General features: G+C 39.2%; 1 protein-coding gene across 5 annotated transcripts in view; it reads left to right on the forward strand.

Annotated features, from left to right (window-relative positions):
- Nucleotides 1-16672, forward strand: part of LOC124502440 (cyclic AMP-dependent transcription factor ATF-1) — a 116994-nt gene extending 100322 nt beyond the window's left edge. For 4 of the 5 annotated variants that reach the window (XM_047067105.1, XM_047067104.1, XM_047067102.1 and 1 more), the window contains 3 exons: nt 6049-6317; nt 12901-13043; nt 16138-16672. In XM_047067105.1, the coding sequence (XP_046923061.1) occupies nt 6049-6317; nt 12901-13043; nt 16138-16389 (664 nt within the window). In that variant the 3' untranslated portion in view covers nt 16390-16672. The remainder of the gene's footprint in view (nt 1-6048; nt 6318-12900; nt 13044-16137) is intronic. The other variant, XM_047067103.1, reaches the window with a different exon arrangement.
- Nucleotides 16673-17157: the final 485 nt, after the last annotated feature.

Here is a 17157-nt window from a genome sequence, read left to right on the forward strand (position 1 = left end):
GAGCCAAAGTCGGCGCTTAACTGACTGAGCCACCCAGGCGCCCCTTTAGTTTTTCATTTATAACAGAACAGATCTCTTGGAGAAGAATGAAAAGTCTTTAAAAGGATCTAACAAGGGGCGCCTGGGTGGCTTGGTCGGTTAAGCGTCCGACTTCAGCTCAGGTCATGATCTCACGGTCCGTGAGTTCGAGCCCTGCGTCGGGCTCTGTGCTGACAGCTCAGAGCCTGGAGCCTGTTTCAGATTCTGTGTCTCCCTCTCTCTCTGCCCCTCCCCTGTTCATTCTCTGTCTCTCTCTGTCTCAAAAATAAATAAATGTTAAAAAAAATTAAAAAAAAAAAAAGGGGACTAACAAGTTCAAAATTCAGTTGAGGGCAACTGGCCTGATGGGGTACATAAGGTTTTAGTCTGTGTACTACATTTTTTGTAAGTAAGCTCTATGCTCAACGTGGGGCTTGAACTCATGACCTTGAGACCAACTGAGCCAGCCAAGCGCCCCGGTATACTAAATTTTTGAAACATGCATTTCAGTTCCATAAATTGGCTTTTTGAGGAACAGAGGTAGAAAAATAGTAAGATACTAAGGTATGAACCAAACGTGGAGATCTAGAAAAAAAGTTTCAGAGTTAGGAATCAATTCTGTTCTTTCAAGGGTGAGTGCTTTACAATTGTTTTCTAACATGCTATCTTTAAAAACTGCTTTTCCGCAGCATTCAGACCTCAAATCAAGGGAGGAAAACCCTGGTTGATATGGTTTGAAGATTCTTGGAAAAGCTTTTCTTGCCTACCAAGTCCTGACATCATGCTTTTTACTGGTCTAGTCCTTTGACACAGTAGGAAGAAAAATGAGTTTAAATTGAGGAGACCTGTATCCCAGTTTTCCACTGACACTCTGGTGCTGAGGCTTTAAGGAAGTTTCCAAAACCTACCAGATGTATGACCTTGGTCAAATAATATAGCTTTGTTACATTGTCATTGAATCTTAGACTTCAAAGAGGCATTTTCAAGGTCTGGTTCAATCCTCTGTCCTGTATTTGAATCCTTCTTACAATATCGAAGTAAGAGGCTGTCGAGTCTGAAATAATGATCGCTTCAATGTGCTGAGCCAGGCACATTTTCGTACTTAATTTTACTAACGTTTGCAACCATTCTTTGCTGTAGGGAGACCCTGAGACTTAAGCATTAAGTACCTTGCTCATGGCTAGAGAGCCACCAAATCAGGGATCAAATCCAGGTTTGTCAGAATGAAAACTCACACATGTGACCATAACTACAGCATACGGCTCTCTACTTGAAACATTTCTTGCGATGATGCACTGCTACCTTAGGAGGAATCTCACTTCTTTTTTGGACAGCTCTAATTCTTAGAGAGCTTTTCTTATGTTAAAGTAAGTGCCTTGATTTTTTTTATCTGCTTTCTGACGCCAGATACATTGAATCCAGTTCTTCGAGGATAATGTTCATATTCCACTTAACGTTTCTCAAGGCTAAATCTCATTGATGTTTTTACTTCCGCACTCAACATTTACTGGATATATGTTATCTGCTAGGGGCTGGGCTGCGTGCTGAGGAAGTAGACATTACTGGGGCATAGTCTCTACTTTTCAGAAGTGCCCCCTCTGTCAGAGGACTAACTTTGCCACCTTTTATTCCGGTTCCTCCTCACTTATCTTGCACCGTCAACGATCCCTTATTCCTTCTTATAACGACCATTTATCAAAGACTTGCTCTGAGATTAAGTACTAAGGATGTTAAATATAATTCTGTGTTTAAAAAAAAAAAAAAAAAGCCCTCCCAGTAACCCTCTGAGGTAGATAGCTATTATTCTCTCTGTTTTACGCCTGAAGAATCCAGAGAGCAGGGCGATTTGGTAACTTGCCCAAGATCACACTGCTGTTAAATAGTAGCCCCCTGATTTCAAGCCAGTTCTCAAATCTGTGCTGTTTCATTATACCTCAGTGTATTTTAGTATTTTTCAACGTCTCTCTGGTTTCTTCCCTGGAATCCTTACACGTGTTTAGATCACTCCGCCATTATTTAAAAACCCAAGCAACCTACCGATTAACCCTACCTGTTCCTGTTCTTCCCTTCACTGTTAAACACTTTGAGAGACCCCCTTTTGCTTCCTCTGCATTGACTCATAAGATCCCAATTGCAGTCTGATATCTGGGGCCAAATCACACTGTTAAAGATCCCCCTCCGTGCCAAATCCAATGACATCTTGCTAGTCCCCATCTTATTTGATCTTTTATTTTTTTAAGTTTCTTTATTTATTTTTGAGAGAGAGAGAGAGTGTGTGCAAGCGGGGGAGAGGCATAGAGAGGGAGGGAATCCCAAGCAGGCTCTGCACTGTCAGCACAGAGCCTGTCACAGGGCTCAAATTCACGAACCGCGTGATCATGACCCGAGCCGAAACCATGAGTTGGATGCTTAACCGACTGAGCCCCCCAGGGGTGACTCCTATTTGATCTTTATAGCATGTGGCGAAGTTGACCGCTGCTCTCCTCGAAACAATCTGTTTCCTTGATTTCTTTCTTTTTTTTTCTTGATTTTTAAGTCACCGTCTCTTTTTTCTTTTCTCCTTTTCCTTGCGGAGTCTGTCATTGTCTAAATGGCAATATTTCTAGAGTTCCCCTTGTTATCCTTTTGCCTTATCCTCTGTACTCTTCGCTGGAGATATCCGTCTACTTCTGTTTCAGTAGTCACCATGTCCTGGAAACACCCAAGTCTCTCCAGGGGAGTCATATTTCCGGTTCTCTGCTACACATTTATACTGGAGTTGCCGTCTCAACAAGTCCAAAAATGAATTTTAAAAAATCTTTCCTCTACAACTCTGTTCCTTCTCGATTCTTTCACATAACACCATCACTAATGGCTCCATTACCTAGAATTAGCTCTCTCTGCACAGTAGCTCTTAAGTTTGTTTCTCGTCTCCCAGTACCCCACACTGATTACAAATCGATTCAGGACATCAGTCTCCATGTGCCTAGCTCATCACTTACACAACACTTACACTACTACTATGGTAACTATCCTAATGCGTGTGAAGTGTATCTCACGGTGGCTTTTGTGTTTTGTCTTTGTTTCTGTTTTTGTCTTTGTATTTTTCTCAGAGAGAGCGTGCAAGAGTGGGAGTTGGGGGCAGGGGTAACGGGAGAGAGGGGTGGGCAGAGGGAGCGAGAATCCCAAGCAGGCTCCACACCCCACGTGCAGCCCAACTTGGGGCTCAATCTCACACCCTGAGATCATGACCTGAGCTGAAATGAAGAGTCGTTTCAGCATTCGGTGCTTAACCGACTGAGCCACCCAGGCGCCCCTCACTGTGATTTGGATTTACGTTTCCCTAATAACTAGTGATGTTGAGCACCTTTCAATGTGCTTATTGGCCATGTGTATATCTTCCCTGAAGAAACATGTATTCAATCCTTTGCCCATTTTTAATTAGTATTTTTGCTGAGCTGTAGGAATGTTTTTTTATATTCTTGATATCAGCCCCTTATCAAATACAGGATTTGCAAATATTTTCTCTCATTCTGTGGTTTGTCTTTTCACTCTCTTCATAATGATCTTTGATGCACCAAAGTTTTTAATCTTAAAGACGTCCTATTTATTTATTTATTTATTTATTGTTACCTGTGTTTTTGGTGTCATATCCAAGAAATCATTGCCAAATCCAATACCGTGAAAGTTTTCTCCTGTGTCTTCCTCTAGGAGTTTTTTTGTTTTACTTTTATAGTTAGACCTTCATCTGTTTTGGTTTAATTTTTGCATGTGGTGTAAGGCAAGTGTCCAATTCATTCTTTTGCATGTACATACACAACTTTGCCAGCAAAATTTGTTGAAAAGGGCTGTTCTGTCCCAGTGAATTGTCTTGACACTTCTATTGAAAATCAGTTGAGCCCATACGCAAGGGTGTATTTCTGGGCTTTCAATTCTTTTCAACTGGTGTGTGTGTGTGTGCCTGCCAGTATGATACTGTTTTGACTATTGTAGCTTTGCAGTAGGTTTCAAGTCTGGAAATGGGAGTCCTCCAACTAGAGTCTTCTTTTTCAAGATTATTTTGGCTACTTGGGGTCCCTTGACATTCTGTGTGAATTTAGGATGGGTTTTTCTACTTCTTCAAAAAAAAAAAATCATTGGGATTTTTATAGGGATTGCATTGAATCTATAGATTGCTTTGGGTAATTACTGTCATCTTAACAATATTAAGTTTTCCAGTCCATGAGCACAGAATCTCTTTCCACTTATTCATGTCTTCTTTAATTTCAGCAATGTATACATTTCAGTATACAGCCTGGGTCGTGTGGTTTTTTTTTTTGTTTTGTTTTGTTTTGTTTTTTTTACTATTATTTGAGAGTGAAAGAAAGCAGGGGGAAGAAAAGAAAGAGAGGGGGAGGAAGAGAGAGAAAGAGAAAGAGAATGAATCTCAAGCAGACTCCATGCTCAGCACAGAGCCTTATGTGGGGCTTGATCCCATGACCCTGGGATCATGACCTGAGACAAAATCAAGAGTTGGATACTCAACCAACTGAACCACCTAGGTGCCCCTACAGCCTGTTTTGTAATCTTATGGTCTGAATATAAACTGAAGCAAGGAATATAAGTTGAGTAAGTTTGGAAAAGAAAAGAAAAGACCATTATTTCAAAGTAGCTCAAAGCAGTGATTTCTTTTTACACAAAATAGAACTAGGGCTTTACAATTTTTTGGTAAACTTTCTAGAGGTTACCTAACCCACTTTTAGGATAGCTAAATATCTTCTATTTCCTTGGGAGAAATTCTAGGAAGTAGAATTGCAGAGTAAAATACAGTGCAAATTTCATAGGCTATTGATACATGCTGGCAAAGTACCCATCTGTTTATACTTCCCACATGAATAAGAGTTGCTTTGTTTTGGTGACTTTTGTTTATCCTGAGCATTACACACACACACACTCACACACACACTCATAAACTTGGCCAGTTTGAAGGATGAAAAGGAATTTCAGCATTTGTAAACAACAGCCTATAAAGTAAAAGGTCCTCCTTCCCAGTCCAATTCCAGATGAACAACTATTAAATTCTTACGGTTTTAATTGTTGATTTTGACCTACAGAAAACATTTTGGTTTTTTACTTGTTCTTTGTTTTTGTTTTGTTAAGATTGTCAAGATCTATAAGTGCATCCTGTTTTATATATTTAGAATGTTGTGCTTGATCAAGTCCTTTTTCCTATGTATGCTATGTATTTCCTATCAATGCTATGTATTCACCTACATTTTCTTCCTAGGTTTTTATAATTCTCATGCTAATTTCATATCCAAAGTTTTCGTTCTAAAATTTCAAAAATTTACAAAAGTAGAAGGAATAGTTTAGTGAATTCCATGTGCCTAGCATCCAGCTTCCAGTTATCAACTCTTACCTGATCTTATTTCGTTTTTATCCCCACCAACTCCTCCCCCCTTCAATTATTTGGAAGCAAATCTCAGATCGCTTTATGTATCTCTAAAACGAAGATGTTATTTAAAAGATTTCTGCATTAAAAAAGATTTCTGCATTTAAATATTTAATCCATTTGGGGTTTATTTTACTGTTTAATGTTTTTCAGAGATTTAATTTTATCTCACTTTTCTTTCTTTTTTTTTTTAATTTTTTTTTTTTTTAATTTTCGTGGGGCTCGAACTCACGGACCGCGAGATCATGACCTGGCTGAAGTCGGACGCTTAACCGACTGCGCCACCCAGGCGCCCCTTATCTCACTTTTCAAACTAGTTAGTTTAGCTAGATGTCCCCATGCCATCTACCAAGTACATCATTCTTTTGTCCACTGGTAAGAAGTGCTACCTTCATCATATATTAAAGTCTCATGTACTTAAATCTGTCTTAGGACCTCTGTCCCATTGATCTTTTTCTCCTTTCCTATGGCATGATATTTTGGCTCTTATTTGATGTGACTTCACGTACATGAAAGTAAGATTCAATTTTTCTGATTACCCTGAGAAACACAAAAACTAGTGGGAGATGAAGAATACTGACTTAATAAACATGTTTATAACAACATTTATTCTCTTTCAGAGATCCTTTAATGTGGAGAGTTGTGATTGGAACTAATAACATACATGGAGGTCCTCCATACTCCAAGAAGATAAAAGTTAAAGCAATCATTATCCATCCAGATTTCAATTTGGAAACTTACGTAAATGATATTGCGCTTTTTCATTTAAAAAAAGCAGTGAGGTATAATGACTATATTCAGCCTATTTGTCTACCTTTTGATGTTTTCCAAATGCTGGACCAAAACACGAAGTGTTTTATAAGTGGCTGGGGAAGAACAAAAGAAGAAGGTAATTATAGTCTGAATTTTATGTGTATATTTTTTTCCTGATTATTAGAGAGGATGAACCCTTCTATACGTGTATCTCTTTATATCATGAGCTTGAGCAATTAGTCTTTATAAACCATTGAAAAGGAAATGTTCTTTTTTTTCTTGCATTTTTTTCTTTTTTGTGGGAAAGATGAAATTATCTTCCAAAGCAGAAATAGAGACTTTCTCTGGTTATACCTGCCAAGACCCTTGAACCTCTAGACATTCTCAGAGAGGATGAGAGAGAGGTTTTAAGTGTTTCTGTTGTTCCAGCTCTGTAACAGAATGGCTTATCTTTTTATTAAATTTTTTTTATGTTTATTTATTTTTGAAAGACAGCACAAGAAGGGGTAGGGCGGAGAGAGAAGGGGACACAGAATCTGAAGCAGGCTCCAGGCTCTGAGCTGTCAGCACAGAGCCCCACGCGGGTCTCGAACTCACACACCGCGAGATCATGACCTGAGCCGAAGTCGGACGCTCAACCGACGGAGCCCCCCAGGCGCCCCCAGAATGGCTTATCGTAATAAGCTTCTGGCTATAAGGGATCAAATTTAGGGTCCTTTTTACTTAATGTCCTATTTAGTATCAAGCAGGTTGATTGCCATACATTTTCTTTAGTGCACAAACAGGCACTAATTACTGATTGATTGAACTACTGGGAAGAACAAATAAATGTAGAAACTAGTCTCTGCCTTTGGTGTTAACAATAGCTACTATTTGAGAGCATTTACCGTGTTTTAGGCCCTTTTTCTAAATAATTATTTTCTTTTATCTTCAAAATATTCCTATTAGGAAGTTAATGTTATTATTCCCATGTAACAGACCAGGAATTGTGGATCTTAGAGGTTGAAAAGGTAGGACACAAATTCAGATCTTCCTCATTGTAAAGCCTGAATATATAAGTACTACATGAAGTACAAATTGCCCTCAAAGGGATCAAAATCTAGTTAGCAATACATGATCTCAAGCGTTGAGTCTCTTTTCTATTCCCCACAGAAACTAGCCATTTAAATATGTGTAGATTAGGGGTGCCTGGGTGGTTCAGTCGGTTAAGCGTCCGACTTCAGCTCAGGTCATGATCTCATAGTTGGTGGGTTCAAGTCCCGTATCGGGCTCTGTGCTGACAGCTCAGGGCCTGGAGCCTGCTTCAGATTCTGTGTCTCCCTCTCTCTCTGCTCCTCCCTGCTTGCACTCTATCTCTCTCAAAAATAAATAAAGATGAAAAAAAATTTTAAGAAGTAAATAATTAGGTATAGATTAGATAGAATACCAGATAAATGTATGAAAGATCTGTGAATTATTTTTTTTTTCCTCTGAGAATACTGTTTAAACAAGATAAAGAGGTATGGGCTTTAGGACCAAAGACCTAAGTCTAAATCTCAGCCCTGCAGTGTACTAGCTGCATGACCATGGGCAAGTTACTGACTCTTGAACAACAATTAGAGCAATGATATAGCAGCAGCTTCCATTTATTCAGGTCTAGGAACTTAATAAAATGCTAAGCACCTTAATGCATTTCTCACTTAATGCCCCCAGTAACACCATGAAAAACACTATGACATGAATGAACTGAGGTTTGAAGATGTTGAGTTGCCCCAAATTACACAGCTAAGTGGGGCATAAAAATTCAATCCCAGGTTGGCCTGCTTCAAAACTCATGTGTTTCCACTATATTATATCATCTGTCACAATGTCATATGTTTTCATGATCTGTGAAATGAGAGCAATTATACCTGTGAGAGGGGCACACGGGTGGCTCAGTTGGTTAAGCGTCCTACTTCGGCTCAGGTCATGATCTGGCGGTTCGTGAGTTTGAGCCCTGTATGGGGCTCTGTGCTGATAGCTCAGAGCCTCGAGCCTGTTTTAGATTGTGTCTCCCTCTCTCTCTCTGCCTCTCCCCCGCTCATGCTCTGTCTCTCTCTCTCTCTCAAAAATAAACATTCAAAAAAAATTGAAAAAAAAAAAAAGAAGTGTTAAGATACTGATTAACATTAGATTGAACCATGAATGGTCAAATTTCAATAATAGAAATAGAAGATACAATGTGTAAACTAGTAGCAAGAAATAAATGGAATAAGAAAATGAAGACAAAATCTTAATAAATCAAGAAATAAGAAGCATAGGAAAAGTGAAAAAAGTAGAAAATATAAAATAAGACAGTAGAAAAAAGCCCAAATATATCCATAATCACGATAAGTGTTAATGGAGCAAACCACTAGTTAAAAGACAGATAATCAGATTAGGGAGTAGGAAATCCAGTTTACCTAAAGGGATAAGTAAAACAATAGTAAAGAAATATATCAAGTAAATCCAAATTAAAAGAAAGCTAGTATCACTATGCAAATTGCAGACAAAATAGACTTTAAAAAAAATTTTTTTTCAACGTTTTTTATTTATTTTTGGGACAGAGAGAGACAGAGCATGAACGGGGGAGGGGCAGAGAGAGAGGGAGACACAGAATCGGAAACAGGCTCCAGGCTCCGAGCCATCAGCCCAGAGCCTGACGCGGGGCTCGAACTCACGGACCGCGAGATCGTGACCTGGCTGAAGTCGGACGCTTAACCGACTGCGCCACCCAGGCGCCCCAGACAAGATAGACTTTAAGACAAAAGAATTATTAGGGATAAAGGAGGTCATTTTTATTTAGAAAAGGTTTAACTCACCAAGACGATAGAGCAATTCTAGACTTCTGAACCTAATAGGACCCAGATAATATTAAGGAGAATTATAGAATTGTAGAATTGTATAGAAAAGTAGAATTGTACAACAAACATTATAACTCCTCTGTGATGGTAGGGAATTTTAATACAACACTATTTTTATTATTAACATACCAAACAGATGAAAACCTAGTAAGTAAAGATTTGGAATATTTGAACAACATAATTAGTAAGTTTGATTTAATAGCCAAATCACTCCCCTCAAAAAATTAGAGAATTTTATCTTTTCGAGTTATAGGTAGAATCTTTATAAAAATTGACCACCTTCCGTGGGTTCAAGCCCTGCATCAGGCTCTGTGCTGACAGCTCAGAGCCTGGAGCCTTCTTTGGATTCTGTGTCTCCCTCTCTCTCTGCCCTTCCCTGCTCGCACTCTGTCTCCCTCTCTCTCAAAAATAAACATTAAAAAAATAATAATAAACTGACCAATTACTAGCCCATAAAACAAATCTCGAAGTTCAAAGGGTAAGTACTGTACAAACTATGAACTGTGATTATGAAACAATAAAACGATAAAAGGGATGGGAATTTGGGCTGTGATGGCATGGGGAGGGTGGCAAATCTTCTCCCCCCTCCCCAGATATAAACTGGACAAAATTGCCAAAAGCTACCATTTCAGGGGCTTGAAAATCAACCAAAGTACACAACACATTGAGAAATATTTGTTCATCATAAACGGCTATAAACTGGGTAAAAGAGGAATTTGCAGCTTTCTTGTTTGTGGTTGGTCCAAAGTCCCCTCTCAGATCAGTCAGTGCAATAGTTTTACTAAGGTCGTGAAGAACAGAATCTTGTTACCAGAGGAGGTGAACTCTATCTGGAACAGCAGATGAAAATCCTGGCTAACAGCATTCTCAATAAAAAGTAGAAGACTCAGCAAGAGACAAATGGGGAAAACCCACAGCCTCTGCTAGTCCTGGATATGGCCAGCAGTAGAACAGTCAGAAATTTGACAGATAAATCCTGAAAATGTGAGAGCTATAGAATAGCTCAATAAGCTTTCCAAATATCCTTGGCTGGTTGGGAAACCATACATGTGTCAGGAAAATCTGAGAGAACTCACAATAAAGAGAAAGTCAAAGTAGATTTGAAAACTGACTGGACTTTGAATACAGTCCCCAACCCAAACACAGATTTATTCATCAGCAGCCCAAATCATTGACTGACCCCTAAACTATACAGATACACACGCAAGCCCCATGAAGCTAGGCTAAAGGTAAAAATCAGAATTAAAACACTGAGCAGAAACATCAACAGTCACAACAGACAAGTCTACAATTTAAGTCTGGGCAAGTTACTTTAAGGATGACAACATTCTTTTTTTTCTTTTCTTTTTTTTAATTTTAGAGCATGTGAGCAAGGGAAGGGCAGAGGGGGAGACAGAGAGAGAATCTTAAGCAAGCTCCACACTCAGTGCAGAGCCTGATGTAGGGCTCAATCCCACCATCCTGGGATCATGATCTGAGCTGAAATCATGAGTTGGATACTCAACTGACTGAACCACCCAGGTGCCCCTGACAACAACATTCTTGAGGAAGGAATCAAAATCCAGTGTTGTTACAATATACTATCGAAAATGACAAATTTTCTTTCTTTTTTAAAAAAAATTTTATTTATTTATTTTTGAGAGAGAGAGAGAATGAGACCATGAAGCAGGGGAGGGGCAGAGAGAGAGGGAGACAAAATCCAAAGCAGGCTCCAGGCTCTGAGCTGTCAACACAGAGCCCAATGCAGGATTCAAACTCACGAACCATTAGATCATGAGCTGAGCTGACGTTGGACTCTTAACCAACTGAGCCACCCAGGCGCCCTTAAAATGCCCAATTTTCAACAAAAATATAAGACATACAAAACAAACAAAAAACCCCAAAGTGTCACCTATTCTCAGGTGGGGGGAAATGGTCAATAGAACCAGACTCTATATAGGCTCAGATGTTAAATTTAGCAGATAAAGACTTCAGAGAAGCTCTTTTAAAAAATTATTCATTTACTTTAAGAGAAAGAATGCAAACCAGATTGGGGGCGGGGGGGGGAGAGAGAGAGAGAGAGAGAGAGAAAGAGAATCCCAAGCAGGCTTGGTGCTATCAGCACAGAGTCTAACACAGGGCTCGATCTCACGAACCATAAGATCATGACCTGAGCCAAAATCAAGAGTTGGATACTAAACCGATTGAGCTGCCCAGGCACCCCAAAGAAGCTCGTTAGGTGTTCATAAGTCAAAGGAATTAAAGGAAAATGTGATGACAATAATTTACCAAATAGGGAATATCTGTAGTGAAAGAGTCAATTTTCAAAAGAACTGAATAAAAAGTCTAGCGAAACGAAATGGCGCAAGAATCAGTGAACTGAAACTGAAACAGCAAAAGAAGTGACCTAATCTGAAGAACACAGAGGAAAAATATTGCATTGCACTCTGTCTCTCCCTCTCTCTCTCTCTCTCTCTCTCTCTCAAAAATAAATAAATGTTAAAAAAAATTTTTTTAAACAGTAGCAATCCAGACACAGAAGCGAACTTCCTGAACCTGGTTAAGGTTATCTACCTCCAGACTACAGCAAACATCATTATTATAAACGAACATTTCTCTTAGAATCAGGCACAATTTCCCCCACCATCACTACTTTTGTCAATATCATAGTAGAGGTTCTAGCAAGTGCACACTAGAAAAAGATGCACAACACCTATGACTTAGGTAATAACAAAACACTCACTATTCACAGATGATGGGACTACCTACGTTAATACAGTCTACAATACATTGGAATTAAGAGAGTCCAGTAAAGTGGCCAGATATAAAACCAAAATGCCAAAATCGATTTCATTTTTATACACTACCAATAGTTAGGAAATGTAGGGGTACCTGAGTGGCTCAGTCAGTTAACTTTCTGACTTTGGCTCAGGTCATGATCTTGCGGTTCGTGAGTTTGAGCCCCGTGTTGGGCTCTGGGCTGACAGCTCCAAGCCTGGACCCTGCTTCAGATTCTGTGTCTACCTCTGTCTCTCTGCCCCTTCCCTGCTGGGACTCTCTCTGTCTCTCAAAAATAAATAAACATGAAAACAAAAAAAAGAATCAGGAACAGAAACAAACCCCAGATCTTTGATCTGCAGATATTTTAAAAAATTGTTAGGAAATGTAATTTTCAAAGTTAATAAATGTCACACCCACAAGGATGTCTATAATCCAAAGTTAGATGGGAACGAGTGTTGACAAGGATGCAAAGAAATTGGAACGCTCGTGCATTGCTGGTGGGAATATAAAATGGCACAGGTGTTTTTGGAGCATAGTTTGGAGTATAGTATAAATTAAAATTTATAGTTCCCGTATAATTCCGAACCTCCACTCCTATGTCTATACCCAAGAGAAATGAAAACACGTGTCCACACAAACACCTGTACTCAAATGCTCACAGCAGCATTATTCATATTAGCAAAAAAAAAAAAAAACAATCTAAAGATCCATCAACTGATAAATGGATAAACAAAATGTAGTATATTCATACAATGGAATATTACCTAGCCGTTAAAAGGAATGAAGTGTTGGTACATGCTACATTATACCAAGTGAAATAAGCTTGACATAAAAGCTCACATATTGTACGATTCCATTTGTAGGACGAAATGTCCAGAATGGGCAAATCATAGAGACAAAAAGTAACTTAAAGGAATTAAACTATGAACAATCAGATTATTCTTCCACGATCTTCCTAGGCACACATGCATATATGGATACAACTTTACATAATTGTTGAATCACTTTGGAAAGAAACCCTATTCAACACGAACATTTTATATTGCCGTCAAAATGCCTGCTCTCCAAAATAATTTACTGGTATTTTTTTGTTAATAGGTAATGTTACAGATGTGTTACAGGAAGCGGAAGTACATTATATCTCTCGAAAGATCTGTGATTCTGAGCAGAGTTATGGGCAAATAATCCCTAACACCTCATTTTGTGCAGGTGATGAAGATGGAATTTTTGATACTTGCAGGGTAAGACCAAATAATTTTCCTCTGCAATATTTGCTAAAGCTCGAGGGAAACTTGAACAGGCCTTTGATCACTTTCTGCGAAAGTCTTGAATTATCTAATTTAAAGGTACTAAATTCTTTTTTCTCCTTTTAAACTACATTCCAACAATCCAAATCCTATTGCTTTCCTGATTCCTTGGTTTCGTGGTCAACTTCAGGCGAAATTTGTCTTGAATCTTCCTTTTCTTATTACCACCTTTATTGAGATATTAATATACATATGTGTAATTCACCCATTTAAAGTGTATAACTCAACGGGCTTTTAGTGTATTGACAGAGCATTGCAACCATCATCTCAATCTAATTTTAGGACACTTTTGTCAACCCCAAAAGAAGCCTCTACCCATTACGAATCACTCCCCATTCTCCGCCCACCTGCCCTCAGGCCTAGGCAGCCGGTAATCCCTACAGATTTGCCTATTCTGGAAATTTCATACGAATGGAATCATTCAGTATGTTTTGTGATCGGCATCTTTCACTTAACGTAGTGTTTCCAAGGTTCATCCATATTATAGCATGTATTGATACTTTATTCATTTTATTGTCGAATAACATCCCACCATACGGATGTGCCGCATTTTATCCATTCATTAGTCGATGGACACTTGAGCTGTTTCCATTTTTTTGGCTATTGTGAATAATGTCGCTGTACACGTTTGTGTATACGGTTTTTATGTGTAGGTATGTTTTTTATTTCTTCTTGAAATTCCACCTAGGACTGCAATTGTTGGGTCAATGTTTAACATTTTGAAGAACTGCCAAAGCCTATTCCAGATGGCTGCACTATTTTATATTCCTACCAGCAATATGAAAGCTCCAATCTCTCCACATCCTGCCAGGACTTGTTATTGTTTGTCGTCTTTTTTAAAAAAAAATTTTTTTTTTCCTTAATGAGAGAGAGGGAGACACAGAATCTGAAGCAGGCTCCGGACTCTGAGCTGTCAGCACAGAGCCCGACGCGGGGCTCGAACTCCCGAACCACGAGATCATGACCTGAGCCCAAGTGGGACGCCCAGCTGACTGAGCCACCCAGGCACCCCTATTGTTTGTCCTCTTGACTGTAGCCACCCTCATGGGTGTGAAGGGGTGTTTTTATTGTGGTTTTCATTTGCATTTTCCTAGTGACTAATGATGTTTTCATGTGCTTCTTCGCCAGCCATTTGTACATCTTCTTTGGAGGTGTGTCTATTCAAATAGTTTGCCCATTTTAAAACTGAGTTATTTATCTTTTTATTATTGAGTCATCAGCACTTTGTATAGATTTTAGATACAAGTCTCTCGACAGATATATGGTTAGCAAATTTTTTCTCCCATTCTGTGGTCTCTCTCTTCATCTCCTTGATGTTACCATTTGTAGCACAGATTTTTATTTTTAGGAAGTCCAATTTACATGTTTTTTGGTTTTGTCTCTTGGGCTTTTTGAATCTTTCTTTATTCTACTTCTCAATCTATCAGCACTTCACTCCCAAGCAGAACCCCCATGCTCTACCCTTTTCCTACTCATTCTGATTTCTGCAATCCAGCATTTATCTTTCCAGTGTCCTTTTTCTTAAAATTTTTACTGAGTAAAACAGTAGGGAATCGAAATCTAATTGAATTGCATTCATAAGCAAAACATCCTCATTACTGGGGCACCTGGTGACTCAGTCAGTTAAGCATCCTGCCTCAGCTCTCAGGTCATGATCTCGCGGTTTGTGGGTTCGAGCCCCGCCTCGGGCTCTGTGCTGACAGCTCGGAGCCTGGAGCCTGCTTCGGATTCTGTGTCTCCCTCTCTCTCTCTGGCCCTCTCCCATGCCCGCTCTGTCTTTCTCTTCTTGAAAACAAATAAACAGTAAAAAAAATTGTTTTAAGCCTCACTATCAAAAAGTAATTACTCATTCAATGCCTACCTTATAGAGAGACACTGAAAACACCTTAGAAATACATTCCTGAATCTTTAGACCCTGAAACAGTTCTCTCAAGGTTCTAGTTGTTTTGAGTGATTAACAGTCCTTAGTAATAGTGTTTTGGTGCCCTGACAGTCTTGTATAAACTATGACAGACATTCATTATTGTAACGCTACCGAGAGGCTTAGCCATTTCTTCCTGTTACCCCTGCAGCAGCCAACGTTAACACTTGGAAAGATGCCATCTCCTGCAAGATGACAGTTTGTACGTCTCTTCTAGTGAGCAAACCTTGGACACAACTTCAAGAATCCTTTATCCATTTAAAGTTACACTTTTCACATACAGCATTAAGCGATAAAAAGTATTCTAGTAGTATTTACAGTATTTTGCACACTACTCCCTAAATTATGTCTCTCCTGAGTAATTACACTAAAAACTCCAAACAATTGGATTTATAGTATCCTGGTGCAATAGCATGCAAATAGGAGGTTTATCTACCAGCTTTATGGTTCCTCTAATTATCAGGCCAGACAGAATGCTTTCTGTCTGAGTTGGAATGTAAAACTGAAGACCTATGGATTTTTATAACTTGAAGATACGTTGAAAATGTATATTGGGGCGCCTGGGTGGCTCAGTTGGTTAAGCATCCGACTTCAGCTCAGGTCATGATCTCACGGTTCATGAGATCGAGCCCCACGTCGGGCTCTGCGCTGACAGCTCGGAGCCTGGAGCTGCTTGGATTCTGTGTCTCCCTCTCTCTCTGCCCCTCCCCCCGCTCATGCTCGCTTTCAAAAATAAACATTAAAAAATTTATTTATTTATTTTTAATTTTTTTTTAACGTTTATTCAATTTTGAGAGACACAGAGACAGCATGTGAATGGGGGAAAGGCAGAGAGAGAGGGAGACACAGAATCCGAAGCAGGTTCCAGGCTCCGAGCTGTCAGCACAGAGCCCGAGGCGGGGCTCGAACCCACGAACCGTGAGATCATGACCTGAGCCGAAGCCGGACACTCAACCGACTGAGCCACCCAGGGGCCCCTAAAAAATTTTTTTAAAGACAATTTATATTTATATAAATGTCTGATTAATGGGATTAATTTATTAAAGCGTTCCTGTTGTTTAAAGACTACCAGAAGCAACTAACGCTATTTTGGGACTTTTTTAATAGGGTGATAGTGGTGGACCATTAATGTGCTACTTACCAGAACACAGACGATTTTTTGTAATGGGAATCACCAGTTACGGATATGGCTGTGGTCGGAAAAATTTCCCTGGTGTCTATTGTGGGCCCTCCTTCTACCAACAGTGGCTGACGGATCACCTCTACCCGGCAAGCAGTAAAGGCATATTTAACATAAATGTTCTACTTGGACAGGTCCTCATAGCCTCGGCTTCTGTTGTCTTACTGGGAATCCCATAATGAAATTCTGAAGAATCTTTATCTTGCATCGTGTCCCTTTCCATGTTCCACCTAATGAAACCCATTTATTCTTTTGGCAAGTAATTGCCCGCTTTGCACTTCTCATGTGAACGTTTTTTGGAACAAAAGGATTGTGACATATTAGATATGTTTTCATAAATTTGGCACTGACACGCCTCTTTGATGTATTTTGATTTTTTTTAACTTTATAATCATAATTTTGTATTTGGAATACTTCACTAGAGTGTGTATAGAATATTCAGTTAAATATATGCTTTCTGTATACAAATGCCAAATAATAAAGAGTTTATAATTAAAATGAAAGCTGTTCTTTCTTAAATTAATCAAAACCATTTCCTTTTAAGTTAGATTTTCTCGAAAATTTGATATGCAGCATATATATATATATATATATTTGAACTTTTTAAACATTTATTTACTTTTGAGAGACAGAGAAAGAGACTGAGCACAAGTGGGGGAGAGGCAGAGAGACTGGGACCCAGAATCCGAAGCAGGCCCCAGGCTCTGAGCTGTCAGCCCAGAGCCTGATGTGGGGCTCAAACTCACAAACCACGAGATCATGACCTGAGCCGAGGTCAGATGCTTAACCGACTGAGCCACCCAGGTGACCCTATAGTGTATATTTTTAATTACCATCCTGTTTCTGGTTCTCACTTGGAGGAGAAAAAGTATTTGCCTATTTGTAAAATTCTAATGAAAATAATTTTTAAAATATTAATACTCCCCTTCTTATGCCCAAAAAGAACC

The sequence above is a fragment of the Lynx rufus genome, unplaced genomic scaffold (assembly GCF_022079265.1).
Source record: "Lynx rufus isolate CCGP_SWC_20201006 ecotype Redwood Valley unplaced genomic scaffold, mLynRuf1.p SCAF_7, whole genome shotgun sequence".
NCBI lineage: Eukaryota > Metazoa > Chordata > Mammalia > Carnivora > Felidae > Lynx > Lynx rufus.